The 19,582-nt window shown below is 40.6% G+C and overlaps 2 protein-coding genes and 1 pseudogene across 7 annotated transcripts in view; 1 reads left to right on the top strand and 2 right to left on the bottom strand.

Moving 5' to 3' along the window:
- Nucleotides 1-19,582, bottom strand: part of PCCA (propionyl-CoA carboxylase subunit alpha) — a 369,734-nt gene that overhangs the window by 66,875 nt on the left and 283,277 nt on the right. For all 5 annotated transcript variants that reach the window (XM_079138616.1, XM_079138618.1, XM_079138619.1 and 2 more), the window contains one exon: nucleotides 2,860-2,913. In XM_079138616.1, coding sequence (XP_078994742.1) covers nucleotides 2,860-2,913 — 54 coding nt within the window. The remainder of the gene's footprint in view (nucleotides 1-2,859; nucleotides 2,914-19,582) is intronic.
- On the bottom strand, nucleotides 8,148-10,536 carry LOC306660426 (uncharacterized protein). Its single transcript, XM_079138660.1, has 2 exons — nucleotides 9,451-10,536; nucleotides 8,148-9,416 (listed from the first exon to the last, which is right to left on the bottom strand). The coding sequence occupies exons 1-2, from the start codon at nucleotides 9,685-9,687 to the stop codon at nucleotides 9,327-9,329; spliced, it is 327 nt and encodes a 108-aa protein (XP_078994786.1). The 5' UTR covers nucleotides 9,688-10,536; the 3' UTR covers nucleotides 8,148-9,326.
- Nucleotides 15,647-18,998, top strand: LOC306660424 (large ribosomal subunit protein uL22-like; annotated as a pseudogene). Its single transcript has one exon. The product of its transcript is annotated as a large ribosomal subunit protein uL22-like (transcript).

The raw sequence follows: 19,582 nt of genomic DNA, 5'->3' as shown, positions 1-19,582 counted from the left end.
TTTGCTAATAATATGCATAGAAAATATCAGTGCAACAAAGTAGACGGCCTCCAACCTCTGCCATAGAACCTGGGAGTACACATCTCTTTTAAAAAATTTTCAGGTAACTTTTGTTGGCAGTTTAGGTGGATGGAGGGGAATAGGGGTGTGTGTGCTTTTTAATTTTTTTTCTTTCTTTCCAGTAAAAGGGAATAAAATCAAAAGGCATCTGCTGATCGCTGCTGAACGCTGGACTGAGCAGTGAATCTGCACCCTCCCTTGCTCTGACCGCCCTGTGTAAGTCACATGTTTCTTCTGGTGCCAACTTTCCTTATCTGAGGAAGACAGATTAGTTCATCTCTAAGATCCCAAACACCCCACACTTTTTTAATCCATTGTTTTCTATGTTTGTTTTTTCACTTTTCTTTTTCAAGTCTGACACTCAGGTCCCACACGGGTCAACTATACTCGTTCACTGAACTGATATTTATTGAATCCCTACCAGGTCCTGCTCAGAGCACTGTGCAAAATGACGAAAAGCCCCGTGCTCATGAAGCCTGCTATACGCAAGGGAAGACAGACAATAAACACGTCGAAAAAGTGCACGTGTACCGTGTCAAACAGCGACGATCATTAAAGAAAGAGAGGAGCAGGGAAGGGGGAAAATAAAATGTCAGAAAGGGCGAGTAAGACTCTGAGTGGGGCCAGGTGCAATGGAGCACACCTGTAATCCCAGCTATTCAGGAGGCTGAGGCAGGAGGATCACAAGTCTGAGGCAGCCTAAGCATCTTAGTGACCGCCTGTCTCAAAATGAAATGAAAAGGGCTGGGGCTGTCGCTCAGTGGTGGAGCACTAGCCTGGCCTGTGCGAGGCCCTGGGTTCAATCCCTGACACAGAACAACAGCAAAAAGGCTGGGCAGATGTTCCTGAAAGTCGTGACAGAAGAAAGGTGAGTGCAGAGCCTCTGAGAACTGCGTGTGACGAGGCACAGGAAGCCAAGAGACTTGCATTTATACAGAATCCTTTCGCTGCTACTTCAGCAATGCAGCAGCTGCTCAAACACGATAGTTCTGGAAGTAGAGAGCCACTGTAAATAACCCAAGGATGGGACACATACTTCTGTGATTGTCAAATTTATGTCTCCACTTAATGAGGCCACAGTACCCAGATATTTGGTAACAGGTTATTTCAGATGCATCTGTGAGGGTATTTTTTAGATGGGATGCACATTTAAATCAGTGAACCTGGAGTAAGACGGATCATCCTCCACGATGTAGGTGGACTTCATCCAATTAGTTGAGGGTCTTGAATGGAAAGCAACCGACCAATAAGGAGCAATCAGTCAGAAGATGGCCTAGAACTGCAGACTTCCCTGTGTCTCCAGCCTGGCCTACCCTGAAGGTTGGGACTTGCCATCCGTCCACGATGGAGTGAAGTAATTCATTAAAGTCAAGCAATCAGTTGATATCAATCTCTCCCTAGGCATGTACACATGCACACGCACACACACACCTGATGGTTCCAACTCCAATGTAGTTTCTCATGAAATACATCTCAATCATGAAGTTTTTGATTACAAATAAATGTACATTACTTTATAAGAATAGCCATAAGCCTTAGGTTCAATACCTAAAATTTAGGTTACAATGAGCTAGAGACTAAATATACATATACTTTGTATATATAAAGTATACATGTATCTTTGTGCATATATAAATGATGAAGTCCTTTGTGAATATATATTATTAATATCCTTCCCTTCTCAATGGGTACAAAATCATTGCATTTTTTATTTAAGCCACAGGCCTCTCTGATATTCTCAGTAAACTCAATATTCTGAACAATGTACCCAAAGGACATGAGTAGATGTTTCTCATATTTTAAAGATACTTAGTAAATGAATATGTGAAAAATATTCAAATATAGTAGCAACAAATACAGAAGGGAAAAATTAAAACAATAATGTGCTTTTCTAAAACTATTGTGGAATTTTTAACTAATACTACTACTAATAATTATAAACATGAAAATAGTAATAACTAATTATCTCTTTTTAGTAGATAAACAATTTATAAAACTATAATACTAGTGAGAGAGTGGAAAGCAGTCTAATATCTAATGGGTAGGGTTCTAAAGAGATATAAAATAACTGCAAAAATACGTAATGAACCATGAAAATATTCATGGCTTTGATTATATTTGGGAAAAAAAATGTATCATATGCATTTTTAAAATATACTTATTTGAAAATAATTCAAAACATCAAAGAAGTAAAATACGTGAAGGTGCTCACCATACCATTTGTAAAGGCAAAAAAGTAGAGGCAGCCTGTACATCTAACAGTTGAGATCCAGAGACAAATAAAATGTCACATCTACTCATCAGAATGTTAAAAATAGCTATATTAAGATGATGCTTATAACTATTTTATAGTTATAAAACAGGATTTAGACAAAAACATTGGAAAAGTATGATTATGATTAAATTTCATTAGAAAGTTAGATGTGAAAGAACCTCACAAAGTTAAAGAAAGCTGCAGGGGATAAAGGTCAAGCTCATTGTTTTCAAAAGCATCTTTATGTAATATTCTCTTATTTTTATTAGATGAACATGGAAAAAATCTTTAATAGAAAAATAGTTCTTAAAATACTCAACAAATTAATTTTTTAAAAATCTAATAAGAAGTATCTAAAACCATTCTATCACGGAAACGGCTCTAACACATTAAGGGCACCTGCTCCTTGTACAAACATCTTAGTTTAACAGTAAAATAAAACCACAATGAAGCCAGGTTGAAATTCATGGGCTAAAACTAGCCGAATACTACTTTCCTCTGTAAATTAAAGAGAAAACACAAAATGATTATTCTTCCGTACTTACCACTGTGCCAAGAAACTGAATGTTCATGTTTCCACCAGCTTCTCGAGAAAGACACTAAAAAAAAAAAAAAAAAAAAAAAAGGTCTAAAATAATTTGCATCCACACAAAAACTTGTATATGAGTGTTCATGACCAGAAAAAGTCACATGTCCATCACTGATGAGTGGACAAACACAAAGCACAGTACATGTCCACAGAGTAGGACGGTGGCATATTATTAAGTAATAAACAGCAGGCAGTCACCAAGAATACACATGATTCATCTAGAAAGAGATGTCTAGAACAGACACTGGGTTGTGGCTGCCTCAGGGAGGAGTGTTGGGAGATGGGGTAACTGCTCATTGGCACAGGGTTTGTTTTGGGGGTGTGAAAATGTTCTAATAACATTTGGGGGCGAAGACTGTGTACTCTGAACAGACCAAACGCTGCTGAATTGTAACTTTAAATGGGTGAATTAGATGGTATGTCAACTATATCTCAATGAAGTTATTAAAATGAATGAGCATTTCTTTAAAATGACAATGAAAACAATGTAATTCTTTTGTGTCCAGACAGAAGTGAAAAAAGCAGAATTTATCTCTACATTATGCATTTATCTTTAAGTCAAATATGTTCAAAGCAAATACATTATTATTATCATATATCTTTCTCGTTTAAACTTTAGTTCAAAGTCAATAATATTGCTAAAAATGGATGACTAAATAGTACGCTGGAAGTAAATTAGGCTTTTTCGGATCATTCTCATCAGGAAAATTACTGTATTTAATTCTAACTTGTTCTTCAAAATTTTTCTTTTCCTGTGCTAATCAGAGATGGCCCAGCAGCTTCAAAGACTACACACACAAATGAAGCAGTTGTAAATAACCTACTATTATTTTATTTTAAGTTCCCAGAAGTCCTGGAGGAACTGTTAGTGGCCTTTCCTGAACTGCATGCCATGGACTATTACAAATGTATCCTAATTATCTTCCTTTTCCAAAAGTGCAGGTTTACTAACACCAAGCTCTGAGTCACTAGAGCAATGGAAGCTGGAGGGGACTCCAGAGCTCAGGCTGAGCCCTCTGCTCCTTCACTGAGGGAGGCTGGAGCAAAGGAGGAAAGTGGAGAAACGCAAAACGTTTCCCCCACCTGCAAATATTGCCGGGTGAGTTGACAAAACAACATCAACTGGAGGACAAGGCAGTGTCATCTAGAACCGGAAATTCCATATCCATATGTTACCACGTTGACCTGTTAATTTCACTTCCAAGAATTTAGACTAAGAGAAAAATTATGGATAGGCAGAAAAATAAGTCTACAAGTCACACTGTAGTTCATAGAACTAAAAAATTTCATGCAATCTCAAAGGACCAGCAAAAGGAGTCAGTGACATAAATTATGATATATCCAGAAAGACATCAAAAAATTTTAGAGATGCAAAAAATGTTCACACAAGTAGAATATCCCTTATCTAAAATGCTTGGGACCAGAAATGTTTCAGATTTGTGAGTTTTTGTTTTCTTCTTTTTTGGATTTTGGGATATTTGCATAGAGTATACTGGTTGAGCACTCCTAATCCCCAAACCTGACACTCGAAGATTTTGGATTTCCTAATTAGAGCTGCTCAGGCTACAGTATATTTCTAAGTGCAAAAAGAAAGAACTAAACAGTATGTTCAGAATGAGTCTCATAAAGACTGGAGATGGTTAGCAGGGATGGGTGCACACACAATGAAAATATATTTAATGCCATTGAATAATAAACTTGTAAAGAATTAAAATGGCAAATTTTATGTTCTGCATATTTTATAACAATTTTTAAAAATAACAAAGTGATGCAGCCACATCAATGTTTATAGCAGTGCAATTCACAATAGCTAAGCTATGGAGCAATCTAGATGCTCTTCAGCAGATGAATGGATAAGGAAAATGTGTTATGAAAACACAATGCAGTATTACTGCGCCATAAAGAAGAATGACTTTGTGGCATTTGCTGGTAAATGGACGGAACTGGAGACTGTCATGCTAAGTGAAATAAACCAGTCCCCAAAAGTCAAAGGACAAATGTTTTCTCTGATATGCAAAAGCTAATTCAAAATTAGGTGAAAAAAAAAATAGAAGATTAGTGGAGAAGACAAAGGGGAACGTAGGGAAGGAAGGAAGGATGAATAGGGAAAGAGTGGAATTCACATATGAATTACCTTTCCTATGTTCATATGTGAATATACCACAGTGAGTCTCACCATCATGTCCATCCGCAAGACACTAATTTAAAAAAAAAAAACTATAAGTAAATAGAAAATTCAGTAGAGTAGAGGAGGGGAAGAGGGTGGGAGGAAAGCAGGGGAAGCGAAGTACTGGGGACTGAATTACAACAAATTATATTCCAGGCTTTTATAATTATGTCAAAATAAATTCTATTGTCATGTACAACTAAAAATAACCAATATTTTTTAAAAAAAGAAAAAAAACTTCATATACTATAGAAAAATTCTAGAATAAATAACGCACATAAAACACAGAAACTAATATTTCTGGGAAATATTAGTTGATTTTTTTCTTTTCACTGACCTGTTTTTTTCTTTTAAACAGAAATGGATAAGTGAATAAAGGCAAAAAGAGACAGACGGAACACAGAATGGAAGAAAACAGATCCTTTTCCTTAGTGTTCAATGAAGGTTCAACTAAGACCTGAGAGCTGAAGCCTGGACTTGACACTGGGGCTTCTTCTATAGCCACCAATCTCACTGCCCTCAATCCACACACCACTGCGTGTAGCACAGTTAGCTGAATAAAGACCAGCCTTCCAGGAGACTAAGGAAAAGACAGCACAACTATAAAATAAGGATAATTCAGTATGATGAATCCATTGTACAAGATGTACAAAGTACTGTGGGATAAGAGAAAAGACCAACTAAATGCCTGGAAAGTTAAAGATTTGTGGATAAACATTAGAGCTGGGAATTTAAAAACTGAACAGGATACAACTATTCAGAAAACAAAACAGAGTGCTTAAAAAATTAAAAATAGAACTACCATATGATCCAACAATCCTGCTACTGGGTATACACATTCAAAGGAATTGAGACCAGGATGTTGGAGAGATATCTGTACTCGTGGTTCACTGAAGCATCATCCACAACAGCCAAGACCACCAAAGGATGAATGAAAAACTGTCACTGACACAATGGAATACTACTTTGCCTTAAAAAAAAAAAAAAAGGAAATCATTTGTCATTTGTAACAATAAAGATGATGTCAGAAGACAGTATGTTAAGTGAAATAAGCCAGGCACAGAAAGAAATGCCAGGATCTCATTCACATGTGAAATCTAAAGCTGCTGAACTCACAGAAGCGGAGAGTAGGGCACTGGGACGTGGCTCAGTGGAAGAGTGCTGCCTAGCACAGGAGAGGCCCCGGGCCCAAGCCAGAAAGAACACCAGGTGTGTGGCACACTTGCAATCTAGCGGCGTGGGAGGCTGAGGCAGGAGGATCCCAAGTTCAAAGCCAGTGTCAGCAACTTAGGGAAGCCCTAAGAAACTTAGCAAGACCCTGTCTCAAAATGAAAGATAAACAGGGCTGGGGATGTGGCTCAGTGGTTAAGAACGTCCAGGGTACAAGTGCTGGTACTAAAATAGATAGATAGATAGAAGAGACTAGAAGGTTGGTTACCAGAGATGGAGAGTTGTTGGTCAAAGGATATAAAATTTTAGTTAGTTCAAGGGGTCCATTTTATAACATGGTCAATACATTGACAATGTATTATACTATTGAAGACTGCAAGAAGTAGATTTTAAATGCTCTGACCATTAAAAAAAATCAGTATGTGAACTAATGCATATCTTAATTAGCTTGATTTAGCTATTCTGCAAAGTACACATTCTTAAATACAACATTTTTACATAATAGATACATTTTTGTTAATCTTTTTTTAATGAGCATGAATTCTCAAAAGGGAAGTAAAAGAAAAACTTTTGTGCTAATGGAACCATTTATACTGATTTCAGATTAAAGACAAGCATAGTAAATTTAAGGAAGGGTGAATAACTCTGAGTGGGCAGAGAGAGGGTTGGGTGAAGGATGGAAGTGTCAAGAAAGGAGACCTGGAGGGACACATAGAGTCAGGTCACTCTCTTTTTAAAAGATTTATTTGTTTTTTGTGGTGCTGAGGATCAAACCCAGTGCTTCACAGACGCCAGGCAAGTGCTCGGCCGCTGAGCCACCACCCCAGCCAAGAGCCAGGTCTGTTCAGAGGGAGCTCATTCTTGACAAAGTTCTTATCCTTCAGAGCTGGGGTGTGGCAGGTCTGTGTTTTAGAAAGATGACAGCAAGATTGAAGAATGGGGACAGACCGGATTCAGAGACCGAGCAAATGCTGCTAGAACGCACCAGAGAAGCCGGAAAGGTAAGCGGCACTCCAGGAGGACCGCGTCTGATCGCGAGGACCTGAAGCGCATGGGAAGATGGGCTCTGTTTTGTTTACTAGATGAGAGGACCACGCAGGAAAATCCAAGTCAGCTGCCTGCGCTGGGCCTGCCCAGAATCACACCCTGCTCGCGTGCGGGGCCAGCATCTTCAGGGTCTGACACTCGGCTGTCAGTCAAATGGAGAGTTTTTAAAGAACAAGGGCCATTTCTTACCCTTGCTCCTCAATGCCATCAATACCCTAATCGAAGCTGCAGACCTGGAAACCTAAGGGCATCCTTACCAAGATTCTTTAGTTCACATACTATGAAAACGAAAATAAGTTCTCTACCCTTCCATCATCAGTCGGCTAACAGTAGACATTCGGCTGGGGAGAATTACAGGTGAGGCAGCTAAAAAACGGTGGAAAGGAGTGCTGCAGAACAGTCTGGACGTGGACAGGTGATCCGTGAACATGCCGGCCGCCACGTTCCTAGGTTACGAGCAGTGAGGCAATACCCCGGCAGCACCCCACCACTGCCAGCCACGGACTTGCCCCAGCAGTGTTGAATATTCTGTCCTTGGTAGCCTGGGTCAGAAAGAAGAGCCACAGGACATAGTCTGCATTTTGGGGGTGAGGGTAACTGGGGATTAAACCCAGGAGAGCTTAACCACTAAGCCACATCCCCAGTCCTTTTGTGTGTTTTTTTTAGAGACAGGGTCTTGCTGAGTTGCTTAGGGCCTTGCTGAGTTGCTGAGGCTGGCTTCAAACTTGTGATCCTCCTGCCTCAGCCTCCTGAGCCACTGGGATTGCATACACCTTTTTACTTTGAGACAATGTCTGAGGTTGGCCTCAAACCTGTGATTCTCTTGTCTCAGCCTCCGAAGTAGCTGGGAGTACAGGTGTGCATCACCACGCCCGGCCTCAGCCTCCATCCTTGAACTTCCTTCTTACCCTGTATCTAGTCCATTGCCAGTCTTCTCTGCCCTTCACAAAAATACATGTCACATTATCTCCACTGCTACCATCTTGGTCTAATTCAGGGGTCAGAAAACATTTTTCTGTAATGGGCCATACAGTGAACATTTTAGGCTTTATGAGCCCAGAGGCACAATTTGTGAATATTATATAGCTAATCATATAATAAGAAAGAAAGCAAATTTCCACAACTTTTTTAAATACAAAATTCAAAATGTAGCTGAGCACAACTTTCTATAATACTGGTTCACTAATAAGGAGAATGGAATTCTTTTATTTTCAGGACAAAGTTTTCTTCAATTGGGGCTCAGTGTTCCTTATCATCAAAATCAAGAGAAAATGTTTGTCTGTAACTGACAATCTGCAATGGTGTTTATGTATTTTATCTTTGAAAACGTCTTTCCCACTGAGGGCTGGCCAGAGCCTCACTTCGGTCCACAGCTCACGATCCCACTTGAGCACACCCACGCTTGGCAGGCGTTATAGCATTTTGTTAGACACCTCCCTTGATATTTGCCTGTTAGCACATCTTACACTGCAGTTTAATCACTTCCAATGAGGGGCAGGCGCAAGCGCCTCCACTGCCCAGTTAAGTGGATTAAAATACAGAAACTCCCTTTGCCCTTGCATTGAGGTTTGGAAAAATTCTGCTGAAACTATAATTAGCTTCTTGTATTAAATGTTTTGACAGCCCAGGAAGTGTAAAAAGAAGCCTGACACTTATCATTTTTGAATGTTCTCAAAAAGAAATGATGAGTGTCTGCGACAATGGATAACCTAAATATCCTGAGTTGATTATTACACAACGGAGACATTTGCTGAAATGTCACACTGTACCTCATAAATAAGAACAATTAGTACCTGTCGACTAAAATAAATACATTAAAAGATTTTTCTAAAGCAGCTTGCTATTATCTGTGATTCAAATGCTAGTTGTTGTCAAAACGACTTTGCTGCAGTACAAGTTTTACACTAAGCGGTTTCGTCTTGCGGGGTGGACTGAATTCATTAAACTGCAGCCTAAGCGATTTCAAAGCCATTCAGTGTTTGGTAATAGTGGTTGAGGGTGGTTCTTCTTGTTCAGCAAAATTTTCATCTTGGTTGCGCTCAAAGGATCAGGGTCAGCTTCACCTGCACCAGGTAAAGGAACAGGGTTAGCTTCATCTGTGCCAGGTAAAGGATCAGGGTCAGCTTCACCTGCACCAGGTAAAATGATCAGGGTCAGCTTCACCTGCGCCAGGTAAAGGATCAGGGTCAGCTTCACCTGCACCAGGTAAAGGATCAGGGTCAGCTTCACCTGCACCAGGTAAATGATCAGGGTCAGCTTCACCTGCGCCAGGCCCTGCACAGCTGGGAGCAGGGCAGGCGGAGCTCCCCCTGCAATCACAGCAAACGCTGCAGAAACGCCAGACACAGGAAGAGGAAGCAGCGCGGCTGTGCCCCAGCACCATGCACTTGTGAGCTCCATGTTGAATCTCGCATACCTTTAGTAAGTCGTCAAACATTATTCTCCCCCCAACCACTTAAAAATGTAATGACCACTCAACTCATGAGCCCCAAAGAAGCAGGCTGTAGGCTGGCTGTTGTGATCTCCTGGTCTACTCCACCCATACCTCCCTCCAAGGACTGTACGGGACAAAGGGATGATCTGTCTCCACCTCCATGCCCAGGTGTCCATCCTCCTTGCAGTAGTGATCTGAAGTCACATCCTATCCATGTCATTGCGCAACCTCTGAAAGCTTCACAACAGCACGGAGTAAGACCCAACTGGCCCACAAGGGCCCTCGCTCAATGACCTGGTCCTCGCCCATCCTCTCCCGCTCTCCTCCTGCCATTCCTTCCACCTGGGGGGGGGGGGGCTTTCATCCACCAGACTTGTGCAAGGCTGTCTCCTTCTCATTGGTCTCAACGTGATGCTGGCTTTGCAGAGAGGACTTCCTGAGGGTCCCGGCTGTCTCCGCGCCCTCTCCTCACTTTCTCTGCACCGTCTTATCCGATGGTCTTCACCCGGCCCCTGGGGCCTACCAAGATTACCTTCGTTCTGCCTACAGCTTCGTATGTCAGCTTGCTCCTGCTCTGCCTGCAATGCCCAGAAGGCTGCCCGAGTCACACTGGGCACCCACCAAGAGGGCACCAAGACAATGCCAACACGGCTTTCCTTGCCCTACGAGGACTGGACTCATTCCCAGGCAAATACAAGTAGTTCACAATAATTAACATGAAAATAGATTTTAAAACTTAAATGTCTCATGAAAAACACAAGTTATATCGTTGAGAGTGTATTCACAGATAAAGCGCCAATAAGCTGCACCTAACTTTGCATTCCATTCAAGGCAAGCGACGGTTACACATACGGCGACAGTTACACATACAGCGACGACAGTCTTTTGCTCTTTACCTATTACTACATTCTGCAGAGAAGGCAGGCAGGAAGTGCCAGCATCTCGGCAATTGGGACTAAGGTAAAGAAAGAGAGGGAACAAAACTTCACTAGGAACTGCAGCTCTCCTAAAAGGAACATTCGCTTTTCCCACACTGAAGGATTAAGACAATTGGCTTCTAGAATCCACAAAAAATGAGGTATTCACTACGTACAAAAAGGAATTCGATGCATGCCAAAACAAATAAGGACTGACCACTTGATAAGCCAAGAGCAAAAGTCTTAATCCAAATTAAGATTTCTATTCCACCCTTATTAAAACAGATTCCACCCTTGTTAAAATATTTTCTCCAAATATTCTACTCCTTTTTCTATTTTAAATGGCACTTCATAGCAAGATAAAAATTTCCTTCTTTTCTTATTTTGATAGTCTGTGCCAACATTTACAAAATACGTTTTTTATTTCTTCAAGGAAAAGAAAATTTTAGAAGAAAATGGTCTCGACATTTGTTAGAATGAAATTCATATGAAATAAGCAAGGTTGCTCACTCAACAAAGCAGTCACAAAACAATAAATCAAATGTTCCAAAATGCCTTCAACAATAAAATCAGAGGCAATTTAACATTTAAAAGTAATGTCACTGAGCAGTAAAAGGGAGAAATAGGATTGCTTTCTTCCCCCACACTGATTCTCAACTTGATAATATTCTTTAAAGGCCATTACTATGGGATTTGTCTTATCAGTCTCCAGTGCAGCTGCTTGTATTATTTTCCATGTTTACTACAATCAATGTTCATTCTATTCAAAATTCTCTTCCTCTATCAGCCACTAAAATATAATTTTCTAGTTAACAGCAGACAAGAAAAAAGTATGTGTGGGGTGGGGTGGGGAGTGGAGCTTTCAGAAGGACATTCTCCAGATAGGTTCTATTTTACAAGCAATTTCAAATCGTGAAGTGTATGCTGCAAGAGGCCAAGGCAACTGCCAAGCTCCCAAGACCCCAGTCCAAAGGCAGGTACACCTGCCTCAAAATTAATATTTTAAACTACATCGGTATATACATCCAAGCTGTTAAATTCTGATTACATTTTTGAGGCAAAGTGAAAGGAGTTATTTCTGTTCTTCTGGTAAGCTGTTTTCTAAGATGTGTAACTGTAATTGATGTTTTCAGGACTGTAAAAAGGAGATGGTTAATAATTATTCTTTCATTTCCTACTTCTTTAGAAAAAAAAAAAACAAACCTCTACTTATTCTAAGTTATATATTTCTATATCCTGCACAACCTAAATAGATGGTTTCATATTACAGTTGATGACTACAGTAATCACATGCATATAGTACAAAATAAGAGTTAATTACTTCTAAGAGGTGGTGGGTGTGGGAAGAAACATCTTTAAAACATGGAAAACATTTATTTTAGGACTAAAAACATGACTATTACTTTGAAATCCACTTTGTGTGTGTGTTTGTGTGTGTGCATGTGTGCATGCACTCATGGATTGGCAGAGTATAGGCAGAAAGGTAAGCCCCTTCATTTAGCTTTCTAAATAACATATTAATTTTAGGGGTTGGAGGTATAGTTCAATGGTAGAGTGCATGCCTAGTATGTTCAAGGCCCTGGGTTTAGACCTGCAGCACTAATAACTACTACTACTACTACTACTACTACTACTACTACTACTACTAATTATTATTATTATTATTTTAGTCAGGGGTGGTGGTATACACCTGTAATCACAGCTACTCAGGAGGCTGAGGCAAGAGGATTCCAAGTTCCAGGCCAGCCTCTGTAACTTAGCAAGATCCTGTCTCAAAATAAAAAATAGAAAAGGCTGGGGGAGTGGTAGAGCACTCCTGAGTTCAATTCTTGGTACCCCCTCCAAATATTTAGCATCCACATACACTTACTAGGATTGAAACTAAAGTTTGTCTTCAGACATTGTGGAAACATTTCATTTTAATCTAAACTAATGAAAAGAAAATAACTTATTTTAAACTCTAAGTGGATATAAAAATTAACTATTTTCTTAAAAACAGAAATGAAGGTTAAATTTCAAAAATCAATTCAGATTCTGTTTGGACAAGCATTTGTAAATACATCTCAGAATATACACAATCTGCAAATCCATGGCATCGTATCCATCATGCTCCTGTGCTTGGGTAATATTCTACATTACCTAGCCCACTAGGCATTTTAAGTTATCAAGTTAGATAATCTATTTAGTACTCCAATCAGTTCACAAGTAATCCATTTAATCTGGTATTCTGCAGTAAACAGCACGAGATTCCTGTGACACTATTCCATATTTGTCTGCTCTAACATGGAAAATTAGTTCCACTTAGTTGAATATCAATGACCTATTCAATATGAATGCACAGAGCTGCACTCAGCTCTGTACTGTTATTTATAATAAATTTATCTTCTCTTGAAAACATTTAAGCAAGAATATGGGAAAGAAAAAGAAAAAAGTCTTCAAAGGTACACCATGAATAGCTCCACATCAGACAAATGCAGAAATTGTTACACCTTAGCAGGATCTCCAGATATTTTCCAAAGTATTTAGCTACTCTTGGGGTCTGCAGACAACCTGCTGTGAGCAGGTGGATGGGAGAAATCACGCGCACAAAGGAACAGGCCAATAGCAGTGAGCAGGCTCTGCGTGCACGATCCCACAACGAGACTGTAAGAAATGAAAATGCAGCCTTAAAATGCCAACAGGAACAATAGGGTCAGTCCCAGCAGACGAAGGACACTGTATGAGAGATGGAGAACTGTTTGAGTGCTCAAAGTAAAATGGAAGAGCCTCTTTGAATGCTAAAAAAAAAAAAAAAAAAAAAGAAATGACTTCAGAGGGATCTCAGAGTTTGACCATAGTAATAATTTTAAAAGTTCTACTGATCCAGCATGTTCCACACTACAAAGGTTCTAGGGTGGTGAAGGAAACAGAGGGAGCACAACACGGACAGGACACAGCAAATCTTTTGTTTTCTTTGGTCACTTTGGTTCTACACTACAGGCAGAAAATCATTCTACTCTTTAAATAGCTCTGACTTTTGTTAAGCTTCTAAATTTAAATTAAAATTAGGAAATTCTGACAACTAAATGATGAATTCATCTTCTGTTTTAAGTGAATTTATTTATTATTCCTCAGTTCATTATTCCGATTCATTTTTAAATGATAACTTCCAAAACTGTGGTTGACCCATGAGGGAACACTTGAAAAAAACACCCGCTGCTTTCTCATCTGAAATGCCCTGGTTTACAAAGGGTTTGGCTTCTGAGTGGTCTAAACCAGTAACCTCGTCAACCACGTGTGGCTACCCACAACCTGAAATGTGACTGGCAGGATGAAGGAATTTCAATTTTATTTAATTTTAATTAATCTTTTATTTTAACTTAAACACTGAAGCAATATAATGCATTCTTCTGTTAAAGACAACTCATTATTCTGGTAGGACTGGAAGTGTTCCACTGTTTAAGATATGGCAGTGTTGCAGGCGTGCTGGACATCTGTGTTGTTTCTGGTGTCACATTAGTAACATTTTGTACTTTTTCATGTTGGAATAACTTTTTGTGTATATTAAGTTAAATAGAGTATATTAGTAGTCTTGGCGGTGGCAGAGTGCTTGACTAGCATGCGGGAAGTCCTGGGTTCCATCACTAGCACTACACATACACACAAACGTGTGTGAGTAATCTATATACACACCATGTGTATATATATATATATATATAGATATATATATATATATAAAAGTTCTACTGATCATATCTATCTATCTATCTATATATATACATGGTATTTATATACACAAAATATATATGTGTAATTAATTTTGTACCCCCGTCTTTTCTTTGGCAATACTGGAGATTCAACCCAGGGCCACTACATCCCAGTCCCCTTTGAAAAATTTTTATCTTGAGACAGTGTCCATAAGATGCTGAGGTTGGCCTCAGACTTGAGATCCCCTCCTCAGCCTCTGGAGATACTGGGATTACAGGATTACAAGCAGGTACCACCACATCTGGCTTCTTCTTACTTTTTAAAATATAGTCTCTATGAAATTTATCACTACTTATATAGCTTGTATTAGGCTTCTATTGGAAAAAATCATGTTATTCCACAACTTTTAAAGTAGGTAATTTGGGAATCTGAATGTATCTTTCCACAAAAGAATTATGAGAAATAATTGCTAGGTTCTCAAATTCGTTGATTAATACCTACTAATAAACATCATTATAGAAAGTCTACATCTGCAATGAAAACAGGAAGAGACCACTAAGCACACAACATAAAAAAGCAAATAAATACAAAATACTGTCATTGTATTTTCCATGAATGGTAGCATTTGAGTAAAAGTTGGCTTAATTATTAGGTGAAGAAATAGGAAAAAAATTAAATGATTAATGGGGACCTTTGTTTATTTTCAAGCGTTTTCAATGTCTATGTCTCCTGTTCCTTATTGTAAATTATTTCATTTCAAAATACATAGCCTCCACCTCCTTTCAGTTAGATGCTTCACTGGATCTACATTGGTGGCTAGGACAATGATCAGAGTTTTTCCAAAAGCATGATTTTCTTGAAGTCAGAAGAGAAAAAGCACTTGAAGCAGCTGGGTGAATACAGTGGAGTCAAGACCATGTGGAGCAGATGTCACTGAGCACTGAATAACGAGTGACACCAGAGAAAGAGCAGCAGAGCCAAGAAGGAACAGCGTGTGCACCGCCTCTGATAAAGACGGGGTCGGGGAGAGCTGGAGGCAGACCCGCATCTACACCTCCCCACAGCTATCCGACGTCTACCTAGCAACGGGTAGGACTGCCGGCTAACCCTGTGCAGGTGCTGCCCAGAGCAAATTCAGGCAAATGACTGATAAGCAAGGAGCCTGTGGATGGGTGGGTCCTCAGAAACCCTCTCCATAGGCTTTTTCTCATGGAAACCAGTGATTCTTCACAACCTCACTAACAGAACATGAATTCTGCAAAAGCAGAAAGATTAAGAATTAAAGAAAATTGATAAACACCTTTTTGAAAAGCTTTTTTTTTTTTTTTTTTTTTTTGGTTGGGGGGGTGGGTGCTGGGGATTGAACCCAGGGCACCTAAATCACTGAGCCACACCCCCAACCCTTTTTACTTTTTATTTTGGGACAGGGCTCACTAAGTTGCTTAGGGTCTCACTAAATGCTGAGACCGACCTTGAATTTTCGATCCTCCTGCCTCAGCCTCCCAACCATCTGGGCTTATAGGCATGCACCACTGTGCTTGGCAAGATATTTATTTCTGAAATCCTAAAATGTGAGGCTGCCCCCCTATTCATTTGCCTGCCCACCTATTCATTATTGAGCATTTATACATGCCAGAAACTTGGGAAAGCAGTAGGAATTCAAAGTCAACTCAAAAGAGCTAATTTAGACCAATTAAAGGAAGTTAGTAACCTATGAAACTCATTATCCAAATGATGGTACATGGCAAAATACAATTTATTTTTAAAGAAAATCATGAGTAAGATTTAGCCAATGAGGTTTACCAATGAAAACCAGGAAAGTACACGGGCAGCGCAACCTGATTGGATGAATAAGGAGCTAATTCTCAACAAAAAGACAGGCTGCCTCCCAAATATTTCATTATCTAATTAGATAATAAAATTAGGTGCCATTTCCATGCAATAACAGGGACTCAGTATTAAAATGACATAGGTACGAAGTGCCCGCGCACCTTTAGGAAAGATGCCAGGCGAAGCTACCACAGAACAGCATCTGCCCATCTCGCCCCTCCAGAGGACGCAGAGAAGTTCAAAACGACTTAACAAGGAGGGAACTCTCAAGCTAAGAATGTGAGTTTGAACACTAAGTGAAAGGACTTCATGAGAATCTCTTCGTTTCTGTTATGGTTTAGGTGTGAGGTGTCCCTCAAAAGCTCACGTGTGAGACAGTGCAAGGAGATTCAGAGGATTTTGAGAGTCTTAACACAACAGTGAATCAGTCACTTGATAGGGATTAACTGAGTGGTAACCAAAGCAGTAGGGTGTGGCTGGAGGAGGTGGGACCTGGGGTGTGGCTCTGGGTACATACTTGTATTCGCTGAGTGGAGTCTCTGTTTCCTGATCACCATGTGAGCTGCTTCCCTCTGCCACACTCTTCCACCATAATGTTCAGCCTCACCTCAAGCCCTGAGGAATGGAGCCAGCTACGGATTGAGACCTCTGAAACCGTGAGCCCTCAAATAAACCTTTTCTCCCCCATAATTGTGTCGGTCAGATCCTTTAGTCACAGCAGGGAAACAGCTAAAACAGTCTCCACGTATCTCCTGCGGCTTGTGGCATTCTAAAGAAGATCATCAATCCCTAGTTGGTGTCAGAGCAAGAACAAAGGTTCGTACTTTCAAGCTATACCTGGGTTTGGTGAAGCGAAGATTCATAACTCCTTCTTGTGGCCTGGATGTGGACCGTGCAGAGGAGCACCAGGCCGGGTTATCAGCAGGGACCCTGCCTCATGAGAACACCTGGAGTCAACTCAGAAAAGACCTGGCGAGCTGTACGTCCTGAGGAATTCCCCGACTCCACAGAAGTGCCCCTGGAGCCACCAACCGGCTTCCAACATCTGCCACGTCCAGGAGAAAACAAAGGGCAGACGGCAACTCCTGCTCCTCTTGCCAGGCTCCTCTTTGCGGTGTCCTGGGAGTTGTGAGACCCGCGTGGCAGCTGTGCAGGGGAAGAGGAGACGAAGCCAGAAGGACAAAGGGCCCTCTCTTCTTCCACATAAACCCCCTGACTGTGGGATCATTTGCAAAACTCGCCAGCAAGGCTGCTGGACAGTGGGAAACGAAAGACGACGGCCCAAACGAGAGCAGCCTCTGCTCGCGTGGGGGCTACTTCTGCGGAAGCCTTGCATGTGGCGCCCACGAAGGTCAAGTCTCATTGTCAAACTCAATGACCTTTCTTCAGCACTTCTGGTACCTGGCTGAGCACCCACTTGCCTCAGAGAAGCGACGCAGCCCCTGTCAAAGAACTCTGCCACTTCTCCCTGCAGCCCTGGGCCCTCCCACACAGGAAGGCAGGCCGCCCTGCCAGGACAGGGTTTAGGTTTTTGTTTTTGTACCAGGGACTGAACCCAGGGTGCTTAACCACTGAGCCACATCCCCAGTCCTTTTTATGTCTTATTTACAGACAGGGCATCGCTGAGCTGCTGAGGTTGGCTTTGAACTCTCCATCTTCCTGCCTCAGCCTCCTGGGATTACAGGCATGCACTAGCATGCCTGGCTACGACAGGGCTTTGATGGATCTTACTCTCCTCCACAAAATGTTTTGCTGATACTGCTCTGGTCATTGGGGTCCTCAACCTCCCTTTCCCATCTGGCTCCTCCAACCTTCTTCCCCACGCTTGGCTCTCAATACGTCCCTGCCTCTGTTTCCCAGTCCACTCCATTTCACAGACCTGCTTTTCTAAGGTGTATCTCAATAATGTACCTCATCTCAAGCCCTTGGCCTGCAAAGCACAGTCCTCTTACCACTTTAAGTGGTTAGGGGTTCCCTAGGGATAAATGAAAAATGAAAGAGGGCAATTGGCTGGGGACTCACGCAAGCAAATATGGCAACCAGAGCTTCACATTAAGGAAAGAGTCATCTTTTTGTTGATAGGTGACTGGGAAGCACATCACTGCACCAATAACTGACTCTCCAACAAGCAGCACTGGCACTACTGCCCAACCATATTTTAATAAGTGAAATGATATCTCTAACTCACACCATACACAACTGATCCCACAGGGATTCAGGGTTTAAGTGTGAAAAGCACAACTTAAAAAGCACAGTTAGGCTCTTCCTACAAGCGGCCTGAGGTCATCTGTGAAAATGGTCCACTACTCTCTTGATCCAGAAAACCCCACAAAATCATGCAAATCAAGAGGTTCAATCCTCGTGTTCACTTTAAGAACACCCGTGAAACTGCACAGGCCATCAAGGGTATGCAAATCCGAAAAGCCTCCAAGTACCTGAAGGGTGTCACTTAAAAGAAGCAATGTGTGCCATTCTGGTGTTAAAATCATGGAGTTGGGAGGTGTGCCCAGGCCAAAGAGTATGGCTGGATACGGGGACAGTGCCCCCCCCCAAAAAAAAAGTGCCGAATTTTTGCTGCACATGCTTAAAAATGCAGAGAGTAATGCTGAAGCCAAGGGTTTAGACGTAGATTCTCTGGTCATAGAACACATCCAGGTGAACAACGCACCAAGATGCACCGCCATGCTCAGAGCTCAGCATCGGATTAACCCATGCCTGAGCTGCCCTGCAAAGGAACAAGCTGTGCCTAACCCAGAAGAGGAGGTTGCACAGAGGAAAAAGACATCCCAGAAGAAACTAAAGAAACCAAACCGATGGCATGGGAATAATTCAGCATGAAATAAATGCAAATAAAAGTAAAAAAAAAAAAACACATTTAGGAAAATATCTTTGTAAATGTGGGAGTAGAAGTAGATGTTTAAACAAACATATAATGCCTGAAGCATAAAGCAAAAGAATGAAATCACTGATATTAAATCTCTGCTTTATAACTTTACCTGGACAACCAAAGAGTATAAACACTAGGCATAAACTGGCAGAAGCTCTTAGGAATACATAACGAAAAAAAGGATCAGGGTCCATAACATACAAAGAACCTTTATCAATCAATGAGCAAATTATCCAATTTCAAAAAGTGGGCAAAAAATCATAAATAGGCATTTTATAGAAAAAACTATATATTTTAACTATATATTTATATTTTATATATATTTTAACTATATATATTTATATATATAACTATGCTAATAACTATATTTCAAAAATACTCATCACTAAAAATCTCAAAAATATACATTGAAATGAAAAGAGATACCATTTAAACTCCTCACAGTCAGAAGCGACCTTAGTAGTCTGGGAACATCAGGAGTTCACTTGAATCTGAAGTAAAATTATTAAGGACACAGATTCCTGGACTTAGATTCTGGCT

The sequence above is a fragment of the Sciurus vulgaris genome (genome assembly GCF_902686455.1).
Source record: "Sciurus vulgaris genome assembly, chromosome: 4".
In the NCBI taxonomy this organism is placed as follows: domain Eukaryota; kingdom Metazoa; phylum Chordata; class Mammalia; order Rodentia; family Sciuridae; genus Sciurus; species Sciurus vulgaris.
Note: the sequence above shows the minus strand (reverse complement) of the source record. Positions and strands in the feature narration are given on the sequence as shown.